At 40.9% G+C, this 20,734-nt stretch overlaps 1 protein-coding gene across 1 annotated transcript in view; it reads left to right on the forward strand.

Annotated features, from left to right (window-relative positions):
* ADAM10 (ADAM metallopeptidase domain 10) overlaps nt 1-20,734 on the forward strand; it is a 186,661-nt gene that overhangs the window by 77,150 nt on the left and 88,777 nt on the right. Inside the window, exon 5 of the mRNA XM_080675408.1 lies at nt 19,657-19,757. Coding sequence (XP_080531534.1) covers nt 19,657-19,757 — 101 coding nt within the window. The remainder of the gene's footprint in view (nt 1-19,656; nt 19,758-20,734) is intronic.

The raw sequence follows: 20,734 nt of genomic DNA on the forward strand, positions 1-20,734 counted from the left end.
CTGTAGTTTTGAAATTGTTGTGCGAGGCAGCAGTTTAGGTGGTCACCTATGCCGCCATCTTGGCTTCTCTACTCTTCATTTACTTATTTATTTTATTTTTTGTTATTCCTCACCTGAAGATATTTTCCATTGATATTTTTTGAGAGAGTGGAAGGGAGGGGGAGAGACACAGAGAGAGAAACATCCATGTGAGAGACACATCAATTGATTGCCTCCTGAAGGTGCCCTGACCAGGGCCAGGGATTGAGCCTGCAACCGAGGTATGTGCCCTTGATTGGAATCAAACCCATGACCCTACAGTCCTTGGGCCAACACTCTATCCACTGAGCCAAACTGGCTAGGACATTTTAAAAAATATATGTTTTTTATTATTTCAGAGAGAGGAAGGGAGAGGATCAGAGAGATAGAAACATCGATGATTAGAGAATCATTGATTGGCTGCCTCCTGCATGCCCCCTATTGGGTCTTGAGCCCGAAACCTGGGCATGTTCCCTGACTGGGGATTGAACCGTGACCTCCTGGTTCATGGGTTGCCGCTCAACCACTGAGCAATACTGGTTGGGCTACTTACATTTTTTTTTATATATGTTATATACACACATTTTTTTAAATAGATATTTTTATTGATTTTAGAGAGGAAGGGAGAAGGGAGAGAGAGATAGAAACATCAATGATGAGAGAGAATCGTGGATTGGCTGCCTCCTGTGTATCCCCTACTGGGGATCAAGCCCACAACCTGGGCATGAGCCCTTGAATGAAATTGTACCTGGGACCCTTCAGTCCACAAACTGACGCTCTATCCACTGAGCCAAAACAGCTGGGGCTATTTTTTATATTTTTGACTATCTGATTTTTAATCAAGGCTTCAAAAGAAATTCATTCAGTCGAGGAAGAATAGACACTTTCATAAAAGGGTGCTGGACCAACTGGGTATCTGTGACCAAAAATTATCCATCTAAGCCACATACTTTGTATACAGATTAATTCAAATGGATCATAAGTAGATCTAAACATAAAATATGTTTTTATTGATTTTAGAGAAATTGAGGAAGGGAGAGGGAGAGAGAAACATCGGCTAGAGAGAACCACTCATTGGCTGTCTCCTCCACACCCTGGGAATTGAGCCTTAAACCCAGGCATGTGCCCTGACCAGGAATCAAACTGGCTACTTCTTAGTGCATGGGATGGTGCTCAACCAACTGAGCCACACTGGCCAGGATACACTATGTACTCTTTAAAATCAGGCTTCTAAGCATAATTGTTTTGAGATTTATTTATGTTATATAGTTTTATTTATAGATTTATTTATGTTCTATAGTTTATTCCTTTTTTTTTTTCTTTTTTTTTTTTTTTAAATATATTTTATTGATTTCTTACAGAGAGGAAAGGGAGAGGATAGATAGTTAGAAACATCGATGAGAGAGAAACATCGATCAGCTGCCTCCTGCACACCTCCCACTGGGGATGTGCCTGCAACCCAGGTACATGCCCTTGACTGGAATCGAACCCGGGACTCTTCAGTCCGCAGGCCGACACTCTATCCACTGAGCCAAACCGGTCAGGGCATAGTTTATTCCTTTTTATTGATAAACTAGAGGCTCGGTGCATGAATCATGTATGGGTGGGGTTAGGCCATCCAGCCCTGATCGGGGTGGGGGTGGGCCAAGCGAGGGCGGGGCCGGCCCAGGGGAGGGGCCATGGGAGGTTGTAGGTGGCCGATCAGGCCCTGATGTGGCTGGTTGGCTGCCGCAGTGCGCATCATCTTGATCGGTTGTTCTGCCTTTCCAGTTGTTGGGCTTTTATATATATAGATATATAGATTAATATAATAAAATTTGCGTTATTTGATTGGCTTTGGTGATTTATTGGATGTTATTTGAGTGATTACACCAAGTTTTGACTGTTAGAGAGTCATCTCATAAGCAAGGCCTTGGGCTTCGCAGTCAAATTCTTAACCTGTCAGTCACAGAGAGGGAGGGTTGCCTTGCTGGAAGTAGTGAAGATGCAAAGTCTACTCTAGTTAGTATGGAGTGAGATGTGGGTGTTTTATGCATGGTTCTGTTGGGGAGAAAATCTGAACTGTAAATGTTCCCCCTTCCTAGAGTTGAGCGTTAACTAGAGCTATTTCCTGCTTGAGGCCATATAACAATATATGTATTATTTATATTTTCACCTCCTACAACAAGACAAAAGCAAGAGGCTAGCATGCAAAGGAACTGGAAGAAAGGCAGTAGATTTAAAGCTGATCTTTGTTTTAAATAGGCCTACTGTTCTACACCAATGACTCACTCTTTGTGAAAGAATGTGCTGTTTGGCCTTTGCAGGGGAGCTACAGTGCATCCTATGATTTAGCTGCTCAATGAGGGTTTATTCATTAGTTGAACAAAGGCTTTTCTAGAAATGGGATTATATTGTCAGTAATTTTAAAGGGAAAATGCCATTTAACATGATGACCAGGGAAAATAGGCTGTTTTAGAAAAGTTTTTAAAGTACTGTACATAGGAAAAGTTTTATGCATGATCTTTTTTGTTTGTTCTTTCTATTGGGAGAGTTTTGTGCTGACAGAATTTGATGCATATATAAATACTACTTTGTTGCTTTGGAAATTTTTTATCCTAAATATCAAGCTTTCAAAAGTAAATATATGTCATTAATTTATAATATATAAAATACAATTTACAAAGAATAAAACACTCTACTTTTTTTTGAATATTCTAATTCTTGATGTTTCTAATTAAAATTTTTTTAGTGATTTTCTTTTTAGAGAGAGAGAGAGAGAATGAGAAACGTCGATCTGTTACTCCACTTATTCATGCATTCATTGGTTGACTGTTGTATATGCCTTGATCAGGGATTGAACCTTCATCCTTGGCATATGTGGATGACATTCTAACCAACTGAGCTACTAGTCCTGGGCTTCTAATATTTTAAATTACAAGGTACAATATAGTTTTAGCATTTTTCATTTTCCTATATATTTAAACAGTGTGAGAGAATTTTAGTATTTTGATAAAAAATTTTAAAGGTCATGGAACAATTTTAATTTCTCCCATTCATTATTATCACTTTGCATAGTTTCAGTTTGTATGGTTAATTTTATTGCCTCTAGTAATGTAGCAAAGTGAGGACTGCTAGTGGTTAACTTGGTAGGTAGGATTGAAAATGGACTCTGAAAATAGAGTAGTCATTGTTAGGTAGCATAAATGAACTGGTTTAGGTTATAGATTATGATTTTTGAGTGAGGGTAGTCATATTACCAGTTTTTCTCCAGCTTTATTCAGCTGGAGCAATATAGGTAGAGATTTGAATTTAAACAGGATTTGGTTGAGGGTTGGAAGATGGGTGTCAAGGGAGATTAAAGGAAATGCAATGGAGTAATTATAGTAATAATTCACTATGGGATTTAAGGTGAATAAGGAAAAGAAAGAATATTCAGTGATGGACAGTTGAACAAGGTGCTAGTATTGGTAGATTGAAGGGTCTTAGTAGTGTTGAAGGATTGTTGGAGTCTAGAGGGAATGTTCTGAAAAGATAAGATGTAGAAAGAAAGTATGATTTAGCAGTTGAGATGATGAAGGGGTTTCAGTTATCAGTAATGACAGGTTCAAAAGTATGACCATATAAGTGAAAAGTTGAAGTAGAAGAAGACTGTCAGAGAAAAGGTGGTATGAGTGTATTGGAAGGATCATCAACATGAATGTTGTAATCACTAAGAATTATGGGTAGTGTCAGAAAGAGTGACAAGTTAGGAGCTAAAAATAAGAAAATAGAGGGAAATAGGGATTTGTGGGGGCAGCAAATACCTATATAATAAGTTGAACTAGTTGGTGGTTTAGTCTCCTGCATCTGAAAGCCAGGCCACAGTGAGAATAGTCCTGATGGTCCCAAGGCAGATAGTGGTAAATAGCTGTGAGTGTTTAGTGAAGTGAGGGGCAGGGGAATTTCTTGTAAGAACAGGAAGAGTTCTGGGGTTTCCCTTTGATTCCTGCTAGAGTCCTCCTGATGGAGGTGAGGAATGCTACAGAAGGATTCTCTTTATCCCTGCCAGATGATGGATCAGAAAAGGTGATTTTCTGAAATATAGGTACTCTCTTCTTGATTCCAGACAAATGCTACCTATTGGGGTGGGATAGGTGCAGGGAATCTTATTATTGAATCTAGGCCATCTTTTCACCCTGGGGACTGATGGCCTGCTAGGTTGTGGTTCTGTTTTTAAGTTTCTGATAGTCTGCTGGCTTCCTTTCAATTTCAGATTATATTAGCCTATAGGCAGTGTGGTATTGCACTGATACTTATTTGCCTTCTGACTGTGAAGGAGTGGTAGAAAGAAATCCACACATTGTGTATATATCAGTTACATGTATGATACAAACCTATATGTGTATCCTATATAATAAAAGAGTAATATGCAAATTAACCATCACTCCGCTATGCCCAGAAGCCACGCCCACCAGCCACACCCACCAGCCAATCAGGAGCGAATATGCTAATAAACCCAACCAAGATGGCTACCGCCACAGAGAGCAGGAGGGAGGCTTGGGTTTCCCCGGCAATGTAGGAAGCCAAGCTTTCCACCTGCCCTTGCCGGCCTAGGCCTCCACTCAAGACTACAAAGTTTCAATGATAGAAGATACATAAACCCAAACAGAAATGGCGGCAGCCACGGAGCTGGAAAGAGCAGGAGGCTAGGGTTGCCCCGGGCGATGGAGGAAGCCAAGCTTTCTGCACACCCTGGCCAGCCCAGGCCTCCGCTTAAGGCTACAAAGTTTCAATTATAGAAGATACATAAATCCCAATAGAAATGGCTGCTGCCACGGAGCAAGCAGAAGGCTTGGCTCTGCTCCAGGCTACAAAGTTTCAATTGTAGAAGATAAATAAACCCCAGATACCAGGGCCTCTGCTTGGGTCGCCAGGGTGTGTGGCCGGCCTGCAAACCACCACAGGCCCCTCGCCCAGGCTGCCCCATGCCCCAAGGGAACCCCCACCCTGATCCAGGACACCCTTCAGGGCAAACCAGCTGGCCCCCACCCCTGCACCAGGCCTCTATTTTATCTAATAAAAGAGTAATATGCAGATTGACCATCACTCCAACACACAAGATGGCTGCCCCCATGTGGTCAAAGATCCTGCCCCCATGTGGACACAAGTTGGCCGCCACAAGATGGCCAGCAAGAGAGGGCATTTGGGAGGGACCAGGCCTGCAAGGGAGGGCAGTTGGGGGCGATCAAGCCTGCAGGGGATGGCAGTTAGGGCTGACAAAGCTGGCAGAGTAGGGCAGTTGGGGGCGACCAGGCCTGCAGGGAGAGGCAGTTGGGAGGGACCCAGGCCTGCAGGGAGAGGCAGTTGGGAGGGACCCAAGCCTGCAGGGGAGAGCAGTTGGGGGGGACCAGGCGTGCAGGGGAGGGCAGTTAGGGGTGACCAGGCCTGCAGGGGAGGGCAGTTAGGGGAAAACAGGCTGGCAGGGGAGCAGTTAGGCATCAATCAGGCTGTCAGGGGAGTGGTTAGGGGGTGATCAGGCTGGCAGGCAGAAGCAGTTAGGGGCAATCAGGAAGGCAGGCAGAAGTGGTTAGGGGCAATCAGGAAGGCAGGCAGGCGAGCAGTTGGAAGCCAGCTGTCCTGGATTGTAAGAGGGATGTCCGACTGCCCGTTTAGGCCCGATGGGGTCCCAGATTGAAGAGGGTGCAGGCTGGGCTGAGGGACACCCCCCTCCCCCGTGCACGAATTTTGTGCACCGGGCCTCTAGTATATCTATATATTTGTTCAACTTTATATATTTTATCAAGTAGATTAGGCACTCATTAGACACTGTGTTTGATTATCTTAATTTTAGGGAAGTAAAATTTGCTACCCCAAATATGTCTCTTTGGCATGTGAATTATTTAGACTGATTATTTATTTATTTATTCATCTCCTAAGGATATGTTTATTGATTTTGAGAGACACAGAGAGAGAAACATAGATGTGAGAGAAACACTGATTAGTTGCCTGCCATATGTGCCCCAACTGGGGATTGAACCTGAAACCTAGGTATGTACCCTGACCCAGAATCGAATCCCCAATCTTTTTAGTGTATGGGATGACACTCCAACCGAGTCACTTGCTGGGGCTAGGCTGATTATTATTATTATTTTTTAAAATATATTTTTATTGATTTCAGAAAGGAAGGGAGAGGAAGAGAGAGATAGAAACATCAATGATGAGAGAGAATCATTGATTGGCTGCCTCCTGCATGCTTCCTACTGAGGGTTGAGCCCGAAACCCAGGCATGTGCCCTTAACTGGAATCGAACCTGGGACCCTTCAGTCTGCAGGCTGATACTCTATCCACTGAGCCAAACCAGCTAGGGCTAGGCTGATTATTTTTAAGAAACAGAAGATTTAGGAAATTTTTTTTGGCCTCCCCCTTAAGTGCTTAAAAGAATTTAGATAGAGGGCTTATTCCAGGAAGGGAGTTATCATCAGACATAACTACAAAGAATTTGAGCAAAGTGTGGTGGTTTTATTGACGAAGTTGTGGTATCCCCTTCCCTACTGTGTGCTGGGGGTGGAGTCCTTACGATATCTCTAGAAAACAATTTTCTGGAGCCTGCGCAAGAGGATGAGTGATATTTATTTGCATGAAATTATATCCTTGGGTTTCCGAAGTCCCATTTCCCTTAATCCAGTTACAGAAAAAGTATAGTGGGCTTCAGTAGAGCTAAAATCAGAACCAGTGTCCAGAGTTTCCGTTCCATATTGCAGTCAGGTCTAGTTCAGTATCAGACTAGTTACAGTCCATTAGTCCATTGTGTGTGGGTGTCCATATAGCCATGGGCCGTGTAGGCAAATGCCAGGAAGCAGGGGTGAGAGCCCCATAAGCCAGGAGTCATGCGTACCATGCCAAGAACCAAGAGTACAAGAGGAACCACGAGAGCGAACTCCTTTGCTCAGGGGATTAAATAACCCAAATTTTCTTGCCCTTGAAGTGGCCACGCCTATTCTGGCCAATGATCTGTTCCTAGGTGTGACTGACAGACAAGCACCTTCCCATTGTCACCCCAACTTTACTGGGCATGCATCTATTTCCCCTCCATTAGACCCCTGGGGAGTGTAAAGTTGTACCTTCCTGGAGGAGTTGCCCAAATGATATGCCTATAATATTTGGCCTTTCCTTTGCTACTGTCCTGTTATTAATAACTGGGTTACACGATATCAGTGGTGGAGGTGGTGGGGGATTAGCAAGGCCTGTTAGTTCACATGCCTCTCTGTGTCCCTTTGTCTCTACGTGGCCTGGCAAACATTTATTCTTTTTTTGTTGTTAATCCTCACCGAAAGATATTTTTCCATTGATTTTTTTTTTTTAAGAGAGAGATAGAGGAAGGGAAGTGGAGAGACAGAAAGAAACAGTGATGTGAGAGAGACACACCAATTGGTTGCCTCCTGCGCATGCCCTGACCATGGCTGGGGGTGGAGCCTGCAACTGAGGTGCGTGCCCTTGGCCAGAATCAAACCTGCGACCCTTCAGCCCACAGGCTGACACTCTGTCCAAACTGGTTAGGGCTAAACCTTTATTCTTTTATTTCCCTTGAATGTCTTCTTCCCCTTTGAAGACCCAGAACCCTCCCCTCTTTCCCTTAGCCTCAGATGTTACATGGCTGCTCTTTGGGCTGCATATTCTTATGGAGCTCCTGTATGTAGAAAATTAAATTTGATTTTTTTTCTGTTAATCTATCTCATGTCAATTTAATTCCTATACCAGTCTGAAGAACCCAGAAGGGTAGGGGAGAAAAATTTCCTCCCTGACATGTTCAAATGCCCAGCATCAGTGCCAATTATTGAATGCATAAAGTGTCATTGTATTTAGTATTATTAAAAACTGGAAAATAGGAGAGACAAAATGGCAGCGGAATAGACGGACGTGTCCTGAGCCTTGTCCCGGAGCAAATAGAGGGAGCAGCTGAAACGAGTGGAATCCAGCCGAAATGGCGAGGGAGGCGCAGCTGAAAACGACTCCAAGACCATGTGGATTCCTGCAACAGAGAGGAATTGACAGGTCTGCTCCAACCACGAAGACAGGAGGAGAAACAGTTCAGAGATGGAAGACGCTGACGACGCCTTGCCACGCTAGCAGTCAGCAGCTGTGCGACGCAGCAGGTTGCCTAGGACCAAACCAGAGAGGGTCGGACCTGCATTGCCACCATGTGCCCACCATCCAGATATCATTGCTGACATGTACACTTAAGGAACTGTTTGACATTGAAACGGGGACTCAGAACTGTTGGACATTGAAATTGGGACTCAAACATTTTTTGTTATTATATGTTTATTTCTAGTCTGCAGAGGCAAGATTTTTTAAAGGAATGAAATGGGGGAAAAATAGATACAGAGGCAAAGAAGCATTGAACAGACTGTCAAACTACAGCAGGAAGGCAAAGGAGGTTGGGGGGGTGCTGTAAGAGATCAACCGAAGGACTTGTACGCATGCATATAAGCATAACCAATGGATAAAAGACTCTGGGGGGGGGGGGAGGTAAAGGCATGTACTGGGGAGAAGGGGAGGCCAGGGGAAGGTCAATGGGGAAAAAATAAAATAAAATAAAAAATAAAAAAATTAAAAAAAAGAAAAAAAAAGTAATATAGATCATGTAGGCTGTTATAAACATAACCTCAAAACAGTTACAAAACAACAAAAACCACAGGAATATGCTGTAATACGATTTATCAAATCTGAATACCTCATACCTCATTTTATTGAGCTTCACTATATTGTGCTTCACAGACATTGGAGCAAGTATCCAGTGCCATTTTTTAAGCAATAAAGTATTTTTAATTAAGGTAAAAAATAATAAAAAAAATAAAAACTGGAAAATATATTTTATTGAGAAACTATACAGTAGGGATTGCTGATTATATATAAATCAGACATGTATACTCTTACATTACAGAAAATAATGTTATACTGGTAATAGTTTATGATAAGGATATTTTTGTTCTGTTCTTGAATTTAGTAACATGGGGTTGGAAGCTATAAAATGCTCTCTTCCAGAATACTTTGCAGCATGTCTTCTGTGCCTGTGTAGGAGCAGATTCAAAATGTATTTCATAATATGCTTTTAATGAAGGTAAATTCTAATTTCTGTCATGATCAGCTTATGATCTTTGTTTTTTCTCAGATTTGAATAAAATCAGGCATATTGACTAACTTATGGAGGGCTTAAAACTTGATTGCTAATGAATCTCACAGCTTTTTGCTCTGAAACTGAAAATCTTGCATGGATAAATCCTTTTTTGAGAAACTGTTTGAAAATGATAACAGTACTTATTTCTCTAAGCATGCAATATATTTAATCTGGGTATTATAGTCTACTAGCTTCTGTCTTTAGTTAAAAGATGGACTTAATTACTGTACTCTGTCAGTCTTCAACTTAAGTGTATGATTGATTTTTTAGCAAAAGTTTTTTTAGGATGAATGAAAACTAGTATAAATGAAAACATTTAGAAAACCATAACAAATACCAACAATGCTAAAAAAAAACTTCTGATATGCTAGAGCAACATTATTTTGTTATTGTCTGTGATAAAAAATTTGCCATATCTCTAGTGGAGAGCAGATATAAAATAAGTTCTGTTCTTGACAAAAGTTTTCACTATGTATTAAGGTAATGCTAACTACAGTACCAAACAGCCCCCAATTCAGTGACAGAGTGCACTAACGCTCATTTCTCACTAAGTAACAGTTTAATGTGAGTATTCCTTAACAGGCAGCTTTTCATCTCCAGGTTACTTTATTTTATGCTATACTGTACTATAATGCTGTTTCCAGTTGTCTCATACCGCCATTCAGAAGGGAAAAAGAGCATATAGGACCCCGGCTGGTACACTTTCCTACTACTCGTATTTCTTTATTTAAAAAAAAAAAATATTTTATTGGTTTTTTACAGAGAGGAAGGGAGAAGGATAGAGAGTTAGAAACATTGATGAGAGAGAAATATCGATCAGCTGCCTCCTGCACACTCCCTACTGGGGATGTGCCCGCAACCAAGGTACATGCCCTTGACCGGAATTGAACCTGGGACCGTCAGTCCGCAGGCCGAAGCTCTATTCACTGAGCCAAACTGGTTAGGGCTGCTCATATTTCTTAAACTAAAAACTAGGTTATGTACACCTAGCTTGGATGGGAGGTTGGGAAACTTAGTCAGGATTTGTTCAGGATAGTGAGGAACTTGTTTGGTCAATGACTGCCAAACCTTGCCAATAATGAAATTGTTTTTTCAAATAAAATCTCTGAACATTTTAAAACATATTTTTAAAAGTGGTTATATGATTGATATACTATTAGGAGGGGTTTTGAGGAAGATTGTATATTTTGTAAACAGATTATTCCCCAACCCCATATACTTTTTTTTTTTTTTTTTAATATTTGGTAGTGGTGAAGTATGTGGGATGGGGAGACCAGATATGATAGACATTTAGGGGAAGTCATCTGAAAACAGACTGTAATGATATAACCACAAGGTTTTTCTTTTTTTTCTTTTTTTTTGGCTAGTTCTCAAAATTTTTATTTTTTTTAAAATCTTTATTGTTCAGATTATTACAGGTGTTCCTCTTATTTTTTCCCCCATAGCTCCCCTCCACCTGATTCCCCACCCCACCCCATGCCCTTACCCCCGCCACTGTCTTTATTCATAGGTGTAAGATTTTTCTCCAATCTCTTCCCGCATCCCGCACACCCCCTTCCCCCTGAGAATTGTCAGTCCACTCCCTTTCTATGTCCCTGATTCTATTATATTCACCAGTCCATTCTGTTCATCAGATTTTTTATTCACTTGATTTTTAGATTCACTTGTTGATAGTTATGTATTTGTTGTTCATAATTTTTACCTTTGCCTTTTTCTTCTTCTTCCTCTTCTTAAAGAATACCCTTCAGCATTTCATGTAATCCTGGGTTGGTGGTGATGAACTCCTTTAGCTTTTTCTTGTCTGTGAGGCTCTTTATCTGACCTTCAACTCTGAATGATAGCTTTGCTGGGTAGAGTAATCTTGGTTTTAGGTTCTTGCTCTTCATCACTTTGAATATTTCTTGCCACTCCCTTCTGGCCTGCATAGTTTCTGTTGAGAAATCAGCTGACAGTCGTATGGGTACTCCCTTGTAGGTAACTAACTTTTTTTCTCTTGCTGCTTTCAAGATTCTCTCTTTGTGTTTTGCCCTTGGCATTTTAATTATGATGTGTCTTGTTGTGGTCCTCTTTGGATTCCTCTTGTTTGGGTTCTCTGTGCTTCCTGGATTTGTAAGTCTATTTCTTTCACCAGGTAGGGAAAGTTTTCAGTCATTATTTCTTCTAATAGGTTTTCTATATTTTGCTCTCTCTCTTATTCTGGCACCCCAAAATTCGGATGTTGGTATGCTTAAAGTTGTCCCAGAGGCTCCTTACACTACCTTCATATTTTTGGACTCTTTTTTTGTTTTTCTGGTTGGGTGTTTTTTGTTTCCTCATATTTCAGATCTTTGGTTTGATTCTTGGGGTTCTTTGATCTACAGTTGAGTTTCTGTATATTCTTTATTTCAGACAGTGTATGCTTAATTTCTGACTGGTCCTTTTCCATTTTTTTGGCATTCTCATTAAGGTCCTTGAAGGTCTCACTAAGCTCCTCGGAGGTCTCATCAAGTTTCTCGGCGGTTTTTAGAAGATTCTTGAGTAACCTTATAAATGTGGTTCTGAATTCTATGTCGTCCAGTAGTTTGCTTTCCTCCATTTTTTTCATTCGTGACATGTTTTTTTGTCTCCGCATTTTGCTGCTTCCCTGTGTTGATGGAGTGGCTTTGTGTGGTAGGTGACCTATAGGGGCCAGTAGCTCAGCCTCCCCAATCACCTGAGGTGGACGCTCTTGGTACAGCCCTTTGTGGGCTGAGTGTAAAGTCTTGGTGTAGTTAAGCCTTGATTGTTGTTGGTACACTGGGAGGAATTGACCTCCAGGCCAATTGGCTGTGAGGACCCGCTGTGTCTATAATGGAAGAACTGCTGCGCTGGACACACGCTTATGGTGCAGGACTTGTTTCTGTGGGGCTTTGGTGCTCACTGAGTCTGCCTCTTGAATGTGTCACTTATGGATGTGAGGAGTTGAAATCTGGTATCTCACACTGACCTCTAGGTACACTGGCTTCTGGATCTCCAATGGGGTGCAGGTCAGCTACTGTCTGAGACCACCCAGCAGGAGCTATAGCAAGAACTACAGTTTTCTCCTCTTTGCTTGGGGTTTTGAGGTTTTGGAACTGTCTGACCCGGGCTGCAAGTTTGCTAGGTTAAGCTGCGATAGGGCAGGCCATTCATATGCTAAAGCCGCTGCATGGAGCTTGGGTGGGTTTGTAGGTTGTGCGGGGCGGGGTATCAGGGCGTCACTAGGCTAGGGCGTGGCAAACAGCGATGGCTGCCAGTTAGCCGGCTCTGCGTCTCTGACCGCGTTTCCGCGTCCCGCGCCCCAGCACAGTAAACAATTATTCCTGCGCGCAGCCCTGCAAGAAAGCCACCCTCACTTTCCGACCCGATGGCAGACAGTCCAGCTTCTCCCCGTAGGAGTTTAGGTCCCCGCGTCTCCCCAGAAACTGGAGTTCAGAGTAATCGGGATCTTGTCTCCCTTTGGGTTGAAAGAAGCAGCTCACCCAGACACACGCCGCCAGCCCAATTTGCGCGCCTCCGTACCTCAGCTTTTCAGCACTTGTGCACATCTCATTGCTGTTTTCTCTTTCCTTCTAGTTGTAGAACTTCCATTCAGCCAGCTTTCCCGTGGTTCTGGGTGATAGACGTTTTGTCTTGTAGTTGTAGTTTTGAAATTGTTGTGCGAGGCAGCAGTTTAGGTGTTTATCTACGCCGCCATCTTGGATCCTCTACTTGTGCACATCTCAATGCTCTTTTCTCTTTCCTTCTAGTTGTAGAACTTCCACTCATCCAGCTTTCCCGTGGTTCTGGGTGATAGATGTTTTGTCTTTTAGTTGTAGTTTTAAAATTGTTGTGCGAGGCAGCAGTTTAGGTGTTTACCTATGCTGCCATCTTGGTTCCTCCCAAGGTTTTTCTTTTGAAAGGCTAAGTTAAATAGTCTTTTTTATTTGAGAGTGAGGCCATGATGCCATGCTCTTGTATCTGTGCTCATGGTCATGTGTGAAAGACAGCAATTTGGTTATGGAAGTTATTAAGATAATTTTATGAAACTTCATGATAAGTTAGAACTGTAGTTTAAATAGGCCTTTTTTAATATGTTGGGAGATGTCTAATTCAACTTTAAGAATTTCATGAAATGTTAAATGCATGTTTATTTCATTGAACTTAAATTAGTATAAGATAAATGGTAAAATAGATTATTAACTATTATCTTAATGAACAATCTAAATAAGGCACCACAAACTGATCCATAAAGGAAAAATAAGAACATAACATAGTAATTGAATCATAAGTTAGTTGCTTATCACATTGGAACAGAAATTAAAATAAGCTTTTGAAAATGTATTACTTAGTATTATTCATTTTCTGTGGCCAAATATTTTGTACATCAGTACTCTTAGAGCATGTTTTACTTAATCTGCTTAGTTGCTGCCAGATTCAGCAGAAGGATTCCTCCTCATTCACCTTGTTATCTTGTAAGAAAAAGATAAATTATGTTCTTATTCATGATTTAACGGAAAAACTAGCCAGAGAATCTGGCCACATTTTTAGTTGCTGGATATTGGACTATCCCAATGTTGGGTAAAATAGCACAAAATAATATCAAACTATGAACTTGATTTTATATGATAACTAGAGGCCCGGTGCATGAATTTCATGTGGTGGGGGGTCCCTCAGCCCGGCCTGCACCCTCTCGCTATCCAGGACCCCTTGGGGGTTATCTGACTGGACATCCCTCTTGCAATCCGGGACCGCTGGCTCCTAACCGCTCACCTGCCTGCCTGCCTGATTTCCCCTACCTGCTCTTCTGCCTGCCTGATCGCCACTAACCGCCTCTGCCTCTGCCGCCGCTGCCCCGGCTTCGTCTGGAATGATGTCTGGAAGGTCGTTCAGCTGTTCGGTCTAATTAGCGTATTACACTTTAAAGATTAAAACAATTAGGAAAATTCCAAGAGATCTTTCGTCTGTTTTCTGAATAAAGAACTTAAGTGCATATGTACACTTGTCTATGAGTATGCTTTTGTATTGTGTTCTTGACATTGAGGAACTTTAACTGGGGGGGCCAGGCAAGCTAGGTTCCATTAAGAATCTGGGAAAGATTCATCGGGACATTTTCAGGTTAAAATTATAGTAGGAGAAGAAGTTAGAGTGGTGATAATACCCCAAATTAACTAAATGGTGAGAATTGAAAAACTTGGCATATTATTCTATAACACTTTCTAGCCTTTCTGGTAGATTCTTTTTTTAGAGAGGAAGGGAGAGGGATAGAGAGTTAGAAACATCGATGAGAGAGAAACATCGATCGGCTGCCTCCTGCACAACCCCTACTGGGGATGTGCCCACAACCAAAGTACATGCCCTTGACTGGAATTGAACCTGGGACCCTTCAGTCCGCAGTCCAATGCTCTATCCACTGAGCCAAACAGGTCAAGGCTGTGGTAGGTTCTTTTTTTTTTTTCTTTCAACTCAATAAATCTTTATTCAGATTATTATAATTGTTTCTCCTTTTCCCCCCCATAGCTCCCCTCCACCCGGTTCCTACCCAACCCTCTATCCTTACCTCCCCGCCACTGTCCTCATCCATAGGTGTATGATTTTTGTCCAGTCTCTTCCTGCACCACCCATACCCCTTTCCCCCTGAGAATTATCAGTCCACTCCCTTTCTATGCCCCGATTCTATTATATTCACCAGTTTATTCTGTTCCTCAGAATTTTAATTCACTTGATTTTTAGGTTCACTTGTTGATAGATATGTATTTGTTGTTCATAATTTTTATCTTTACCTTTTTCTTCTTCTTCCTCTTCTTAAAGAATACCTTTCAGCATTTCATATAATACTGGTTTGGTGGTGATGAACTCCTTTAGCTTTTTCTTATCTGTGAAGCTCTTTATCTGACCTTCCATTCTGAATGATAACTTTGCTGGGTAGAGTAATCTTGGTTGTAGGTTCTTGCTATTCATCACTTTGAATATTTCTTGCCACTCGCGTCTGGCTTGCATAGTTTCTTTTGAGAAATCAGCTGACAATCGTATGGGTGCTCCCTTGTAGGTAATTAACTGTTTTTCTCTTGCTGCTATTTATATTCTCTCTTTGTCTTTTGCCTTTGGCATTTTAATTATGATGTGTCTTGGTGTGGTCCTCTTTGGATTCCTTTTGTTTGGGGTTCTGTGTGCTTCCTGGACTTGAAAGTTTATTTCTTTCACCACGTGGGGGAAGTTTTCAGTCATTATTTCTTCAAATAGGTTTTCAGTATCTTGCTCTCTCTCTTCTTCTGGCACCCCATAATTCTGATGTTGGTATGCTTGAAGTTGTCCCAGAGGCTTCTTACACTATCTTCAAATTTTTGGATTCTTTTTTCTTTTTGCTTTTCTGGTTGAGTGTTTTTTGCTTCTTTGTATTTCAAATCTTTGACTTGATTCTTGAGATTTTCTAGTCTGCTGTTGGGTCTCTGTATAATATTTTTTATTTCAGTCAGTGTATGTTTAATTTCTAGTTGGTCCTTTTTTATATCTTTGAGGGTCTCCCTAAATTTATTGGCCTTTTCTAGGATATTCTTGAAAAACCTTATAACTGTGGTTTTGAATTCTATACTCAGTCGTTTGTTTTCCTCCATTTCTTTCGTTTGTGATCTGTTTCTTTGTCTCCGCATTTTCGCTGCTTCCCCCCCCCCCCCCCCCGAGTTGGTAGGGTAGCTTTGTGTGCTAGGTTTCCTATATGGCCCAGTGAGTTGGCCTCCCCAGTTAACCTGAGGTGGACACTCTTGGTGCACCCCATTGTGGACTGTGTGTACAGCCTTGTTGTAGTTAAGTCTTGATTGCTGTTGGTATCACTGGGAGGAATTGACCTCCAGGCCAGTTGGCTGTGAGGATCAGCTGTATCTACACTGGGAGAAGTTCGGTGCTGGAGACAGCCTTATGGGATCAGACTTGCAAAATTGCAAAAGCCTCTGTGCTCAGCTTGAATGGGGCGGAGTCTCAGGGCGGAGCAGACAGTCTTGGCTTCCCATCAGCCCTGGCCTTGCGCATGCGCCTCCAGACCTCTGCCTTCCACATCTCCGCTGAGTTTCTGCCTGACAGCCCAGATTCCCTCCGTAAGAGCATGGGTCCCCAGGGGCTCGCCCGGAACTGGGGTTCAGTGCAGTCAGGAGCTTCCGACTCCCTTCCACTAGGGAATGCCTGCGGCAACCTCCGCAGTCAGTCTTTGTGTGCACTCGAGTGCGCACCTCCAGACCCCTGCCCGCCGTGCCTCCCCGGAGTCTCCGAGTCTCCATGTGCCTTTCTCTCTACCAGACAGTCCAGACTCCCCCTGTATGTGCCTGGGTCCACGGGGCTTTGCCTGGAACTGGGGTTTAGTGCAGTCGGAACTGGGATTCAGTGCAGTCGGGGGCTTCCTTCCCCTTCCTGCCAGAGAAAGTCAGCCAGGCACTCAGCCGCCCTTCCTCTCTGCGTGTGTGTCTCCGTACCTCAGCCCTTTGCCGTTCCTCTGATTCTTCTTGAGCTTTCTCTTTCCTTCTAGTTGTAGAATTTCCAATTAGCCAGCCTTTCTGTGGTTCTGGATGATGTCTGTTCTGTCTTTTAGTTGTAGTTTTGAAATTGTTGTGCGAGATACCAGTTCAGGTGCTTACTTATACTGCCATCTTGGTTTCTTGCTCGGTAGGTTCTTATTAAATATCTGTGAGATGGTACTATATTTTCACTTTGCTAAAGTGCGCTTTTGAAATGATAAAGTAATAAATGTATGAGTGTTTTTTCTTCTTTTATATATATATGTATTTTTTTATTGATTTCAGAGAGGAAGGGAGAGGGAGAAAGAAATAGAAAGATCAATGATGGGGGAGGATCATTGATTGGCTGCCTCCTGCACACCTCACACTGGGGATTGAGCCCACAACCTGGGCATATGCCCTGATGGGGAATCAAATCATGACCTCCTGGTTCATAGGTCGATGCTCAACCACTGAGCCATGCCAGCCAGGCATATTCATCATTTCAGTTGTGTTATTTTTCCACTTCAAAATAATTTAAACTTGTTCTACTGATATTGCAGTTTTTTAGTTCTAGTTTAATTTTGAAAATTTCAAACTTAAAAAGTTTAAAGAATTATACAGGAACACATACATCCTTCTCCCTAGTTTACCATTTTTATAAACATTTTATACTTCCCTCAACACATTTTTTTAGGAACCATTTGAAGGTAGGTTGCAGACTGCATTGAGCTACCACTGCTAAATACTGCAGCACACATCTAAGAATACATACATTTTTCTAAATAACAATAATAATGTTTCATCCCCTAAAAATGAACATTAATATCATTTACTATACAGACTAAAATGAAATTTATCTAGTTCTAAAAATATTTTCTTTTTTTGGCATTTATTGTATGTCTTTTAAGTGTCTTAACTTCCAGGCTCCTCCACCTCCCAGTTCTCAGTTTTTTCTGTTTTTTTTATTTATTTATTTTATTTTTTATTTTTATTTGTTAATCCTCACCTGAGAATATTTTTTAATTGATTTTTCAGAGTGGAATAGAGGGTGAGAGAGGGGAGGGAGAAAGGGAGGGAACGGAAGGATAGAGAGAGAAAGAGAAGCATCAGTGTGTCTCACATTGACTGGTTGTCTACTGCACATGCCCTAACAGGGGTGGGGGTGGGGAGCAAGTCCACAACTTAGGTACATGCCCTTGACCAGGAATCTAACCGAGACCCTTCAAATCACTAGCAACACAAGCAGGGCAACTTTTTCTGTTTCTTTAAATGACATTGCCTTTTTTCACATGTCTAAGGCAGTGACTTATAGAATGTTTCACATTCTTGGTGTGTCTGATTGTTTATTCGTGATTAGGTTCAGTTAACACATTTTGGCAAGAATATTGCATTCAGGTGAAGCTGAATGTTTCTTAACTGCATCACAGTAAGAGGGACATAATATCAAGTTGTCCTATTGGTAATGCTTAATTTGATCACTTGGTAAATGAAGTGGTAATTATTATATCGCTTTGATATAAAGGTACATTTTTCCTTTATAATTATTACATAATCTGTGGGGTTATGCTTTAAGAGACTATGAATATCCTGTTACTTCCCATCTTTCACTCAGTGGTTTTAGCATCCATTGATGATCTTTGGCTTCATTAACTAATATACTATAGTATGTCGGCTTGGAAATAGTAACTTCTAAGTCTATTATTTCTTTCACATTGATTGATTAGACTTTTACAGCTGTTGCAATCTTGACCCTTGATAAAAACTAATTTAAAATGTAAAATCAGAGTTGTTTATCAGTGTAGATAGGTTGTTCATAATACCTAGCTTCTACATGCCAGTTTAGATTTGTGTTGTAGTATTTAATTTGTATTTTCAATGAAATAGGTTACTAGTATGCACTCTAGGTTCTAGATTTTTCTTTTTTTTAAAAAAATATATTTTATTGACATTTTACAGAGAGGAAGGGAGAGGGATAGAGAGCTAGAAACATCGATGAGAGAGAAACATCGATCAGCTGCCTCCTGCATACCCCCCACCGGGGATGTGCCCGCAACCAAGGTACATGCCCTTGACCGGAATCGAACCCGGGACCCTTCAGTCCGCAGGCCGACGCTCTATCCACTGAGCCAAACCGGTTTCGGCTAGATTTTTCTTAATTAACTACCTGCAGTGTTTCTAATTACAATTCTGTGGATTGCTTCTATAAGCTACTTAAGGATTTTTCAGTGCTTCCCCTTTTACCCATGTCTTTGTATTTTATTTTGACAATTCTCTTAATTATGGTTACTAGATTGAATTATAAAATATGTTCATGAACTAAGGAAGACCTTAACAATGGAGAAGTATGTGAACTTTGAGAGAGTGGAGTAAACTTTTAAATGACTAAACTAAATTGAACAGCTATCTGGAAATAGACCCAACTCATTTAAGGATAAGTTAATCATTGCTTATAAATGGAGAAAAATGGTGGTAAAATAGTTATTGGTTTATAAAGCATTTGCTTGAAGTATACATTGAATAAATTTAAACTGTCTGCTTTTACTGTGCCATAGAGCTTGTTTCTGAGGCCATTTGGTATTCATGGGAGGAATTCAAGCCAAATATAACATTATATTAGCTTAATTGTAGTTCAGATTGAGGTGGTTTTGTGCTTTGCAGCATAGGAATTTAATATGTTTGAAGGGAAAGTTACACACTACAAAATAAAGTAAATTGCAGTATTAAGATGCTCTGTATATCCAAAGTGGGAATGGGGGGAAAGTTCAACTCAGAATAAACAATGATTATTGTTTATAGAATAAACAAATTATCTACATGATAAAGTTCTAGAGAATTAACAAATTATCTATATGATAAAGTTCTAGAGACCAGTGATGTTTTATTGAGGGAGAACTTGGGAACGTACCAGGTTTGAAAATTAGAATGCCTAGCATAATTCTTTTCCTATATTACTTATGACAGTTAAATTTTCATTTATAAGATAATTCATAGTACCTAAATATGTGACAAAAATAATATTTCTTCTTTGTGTTTTAGACTACCCTCATAAATATGGTCCACAGGGGGGCTGTGCAGATCATTCAGTATTTGAAAGGATGAGGAAGTACCAGATGACTGGTGTAGAGGAAGTAACACAGGTAAGGATTTCAATACTAGCTTGCATTTAAGAAATAAAAATGAAGTTGGGCATGTGTTCCTGCATTAAATATGTTTGTTCTAGAATTTATGAAATATTTATAACACTGGAGAAATATCGATATTTTTTAATGCTTAAAGAAGCCAGTTAACTTGCCTATAATACATAGTGGAGACATTTGAAAACAAATCTGTGTGTCTCATTAATATTACACTATTTGTCTGAAACATAGTGAGTCTTAATTTAAAAAACAGTCAGTTTGAACTTGTGTTTTCTATAAATGTAACTATTTGTATTAGTATAAATATTAGGCTGGTCAACTTTCCCTTGTTTGCCTGGGACTTCCCGGTTTAACACTGAAAGTCATGTGTCTTTAAACAAACTGAGATCATTAGCCACCCTAATAATAATCACAGTGCTGTTGATATTTTAATTGTAAGATTTTTTTGCCATTTGACTGTTGTTCTTTTATTTTTTTTTATCTCCTTTTTCCTGTGATAAGGGATAGGTTTATAGTAATTTAAAACCTAAGTTTAGTCCTGGCCAGTGTGGCTCAGTTGGTTGGAACGTTGTCCCATGCAACAAAAGGTCATGGACTTGATTCCCAGTCAGGGCATTTGCTCAGGTTTTCGGGTTTGTGCTGCGTCGGGGCGCGTGTGGAAGGCATCCGATCCATGTTTCTCTTTCATATCGATGTTTCTCCCTCTTTCCCTCTCCTCCCCCTCTCCCTCCCTCCCTCTCTTTCTCCCACTTCCTCTCTCTTAAAAAAAATTCAAAGCAAGTTTAAAATGAAAAAAAAATTTATGGTAAAACATTTATCATGTAGTTTAGACATCTTTCTAAAAGTAGTAGGCTAGAGTAATGTTTTTGAGCTACTTGAGTTATAAATGCAGATTTGTGTGTTTCTTGATCTGCACCATGCACAAACAATTCTGTTTCAGGTGGGATTTTCAAGTATCAGTGAGATTTTATTCTTGC

The sequence above is a fragment of the Plecotus auritus genome (genome assembly GCF_963455305.1).
Source record: "Plecotus auritus genome assembly, chromosome: 1".
Classification (NCBI taxonomy): Eukaryota; Metazoa; Chordata; class Mammalia; order Chiroptera; family Vespertilionidae; genus Plecotus; species Plecotus auritus.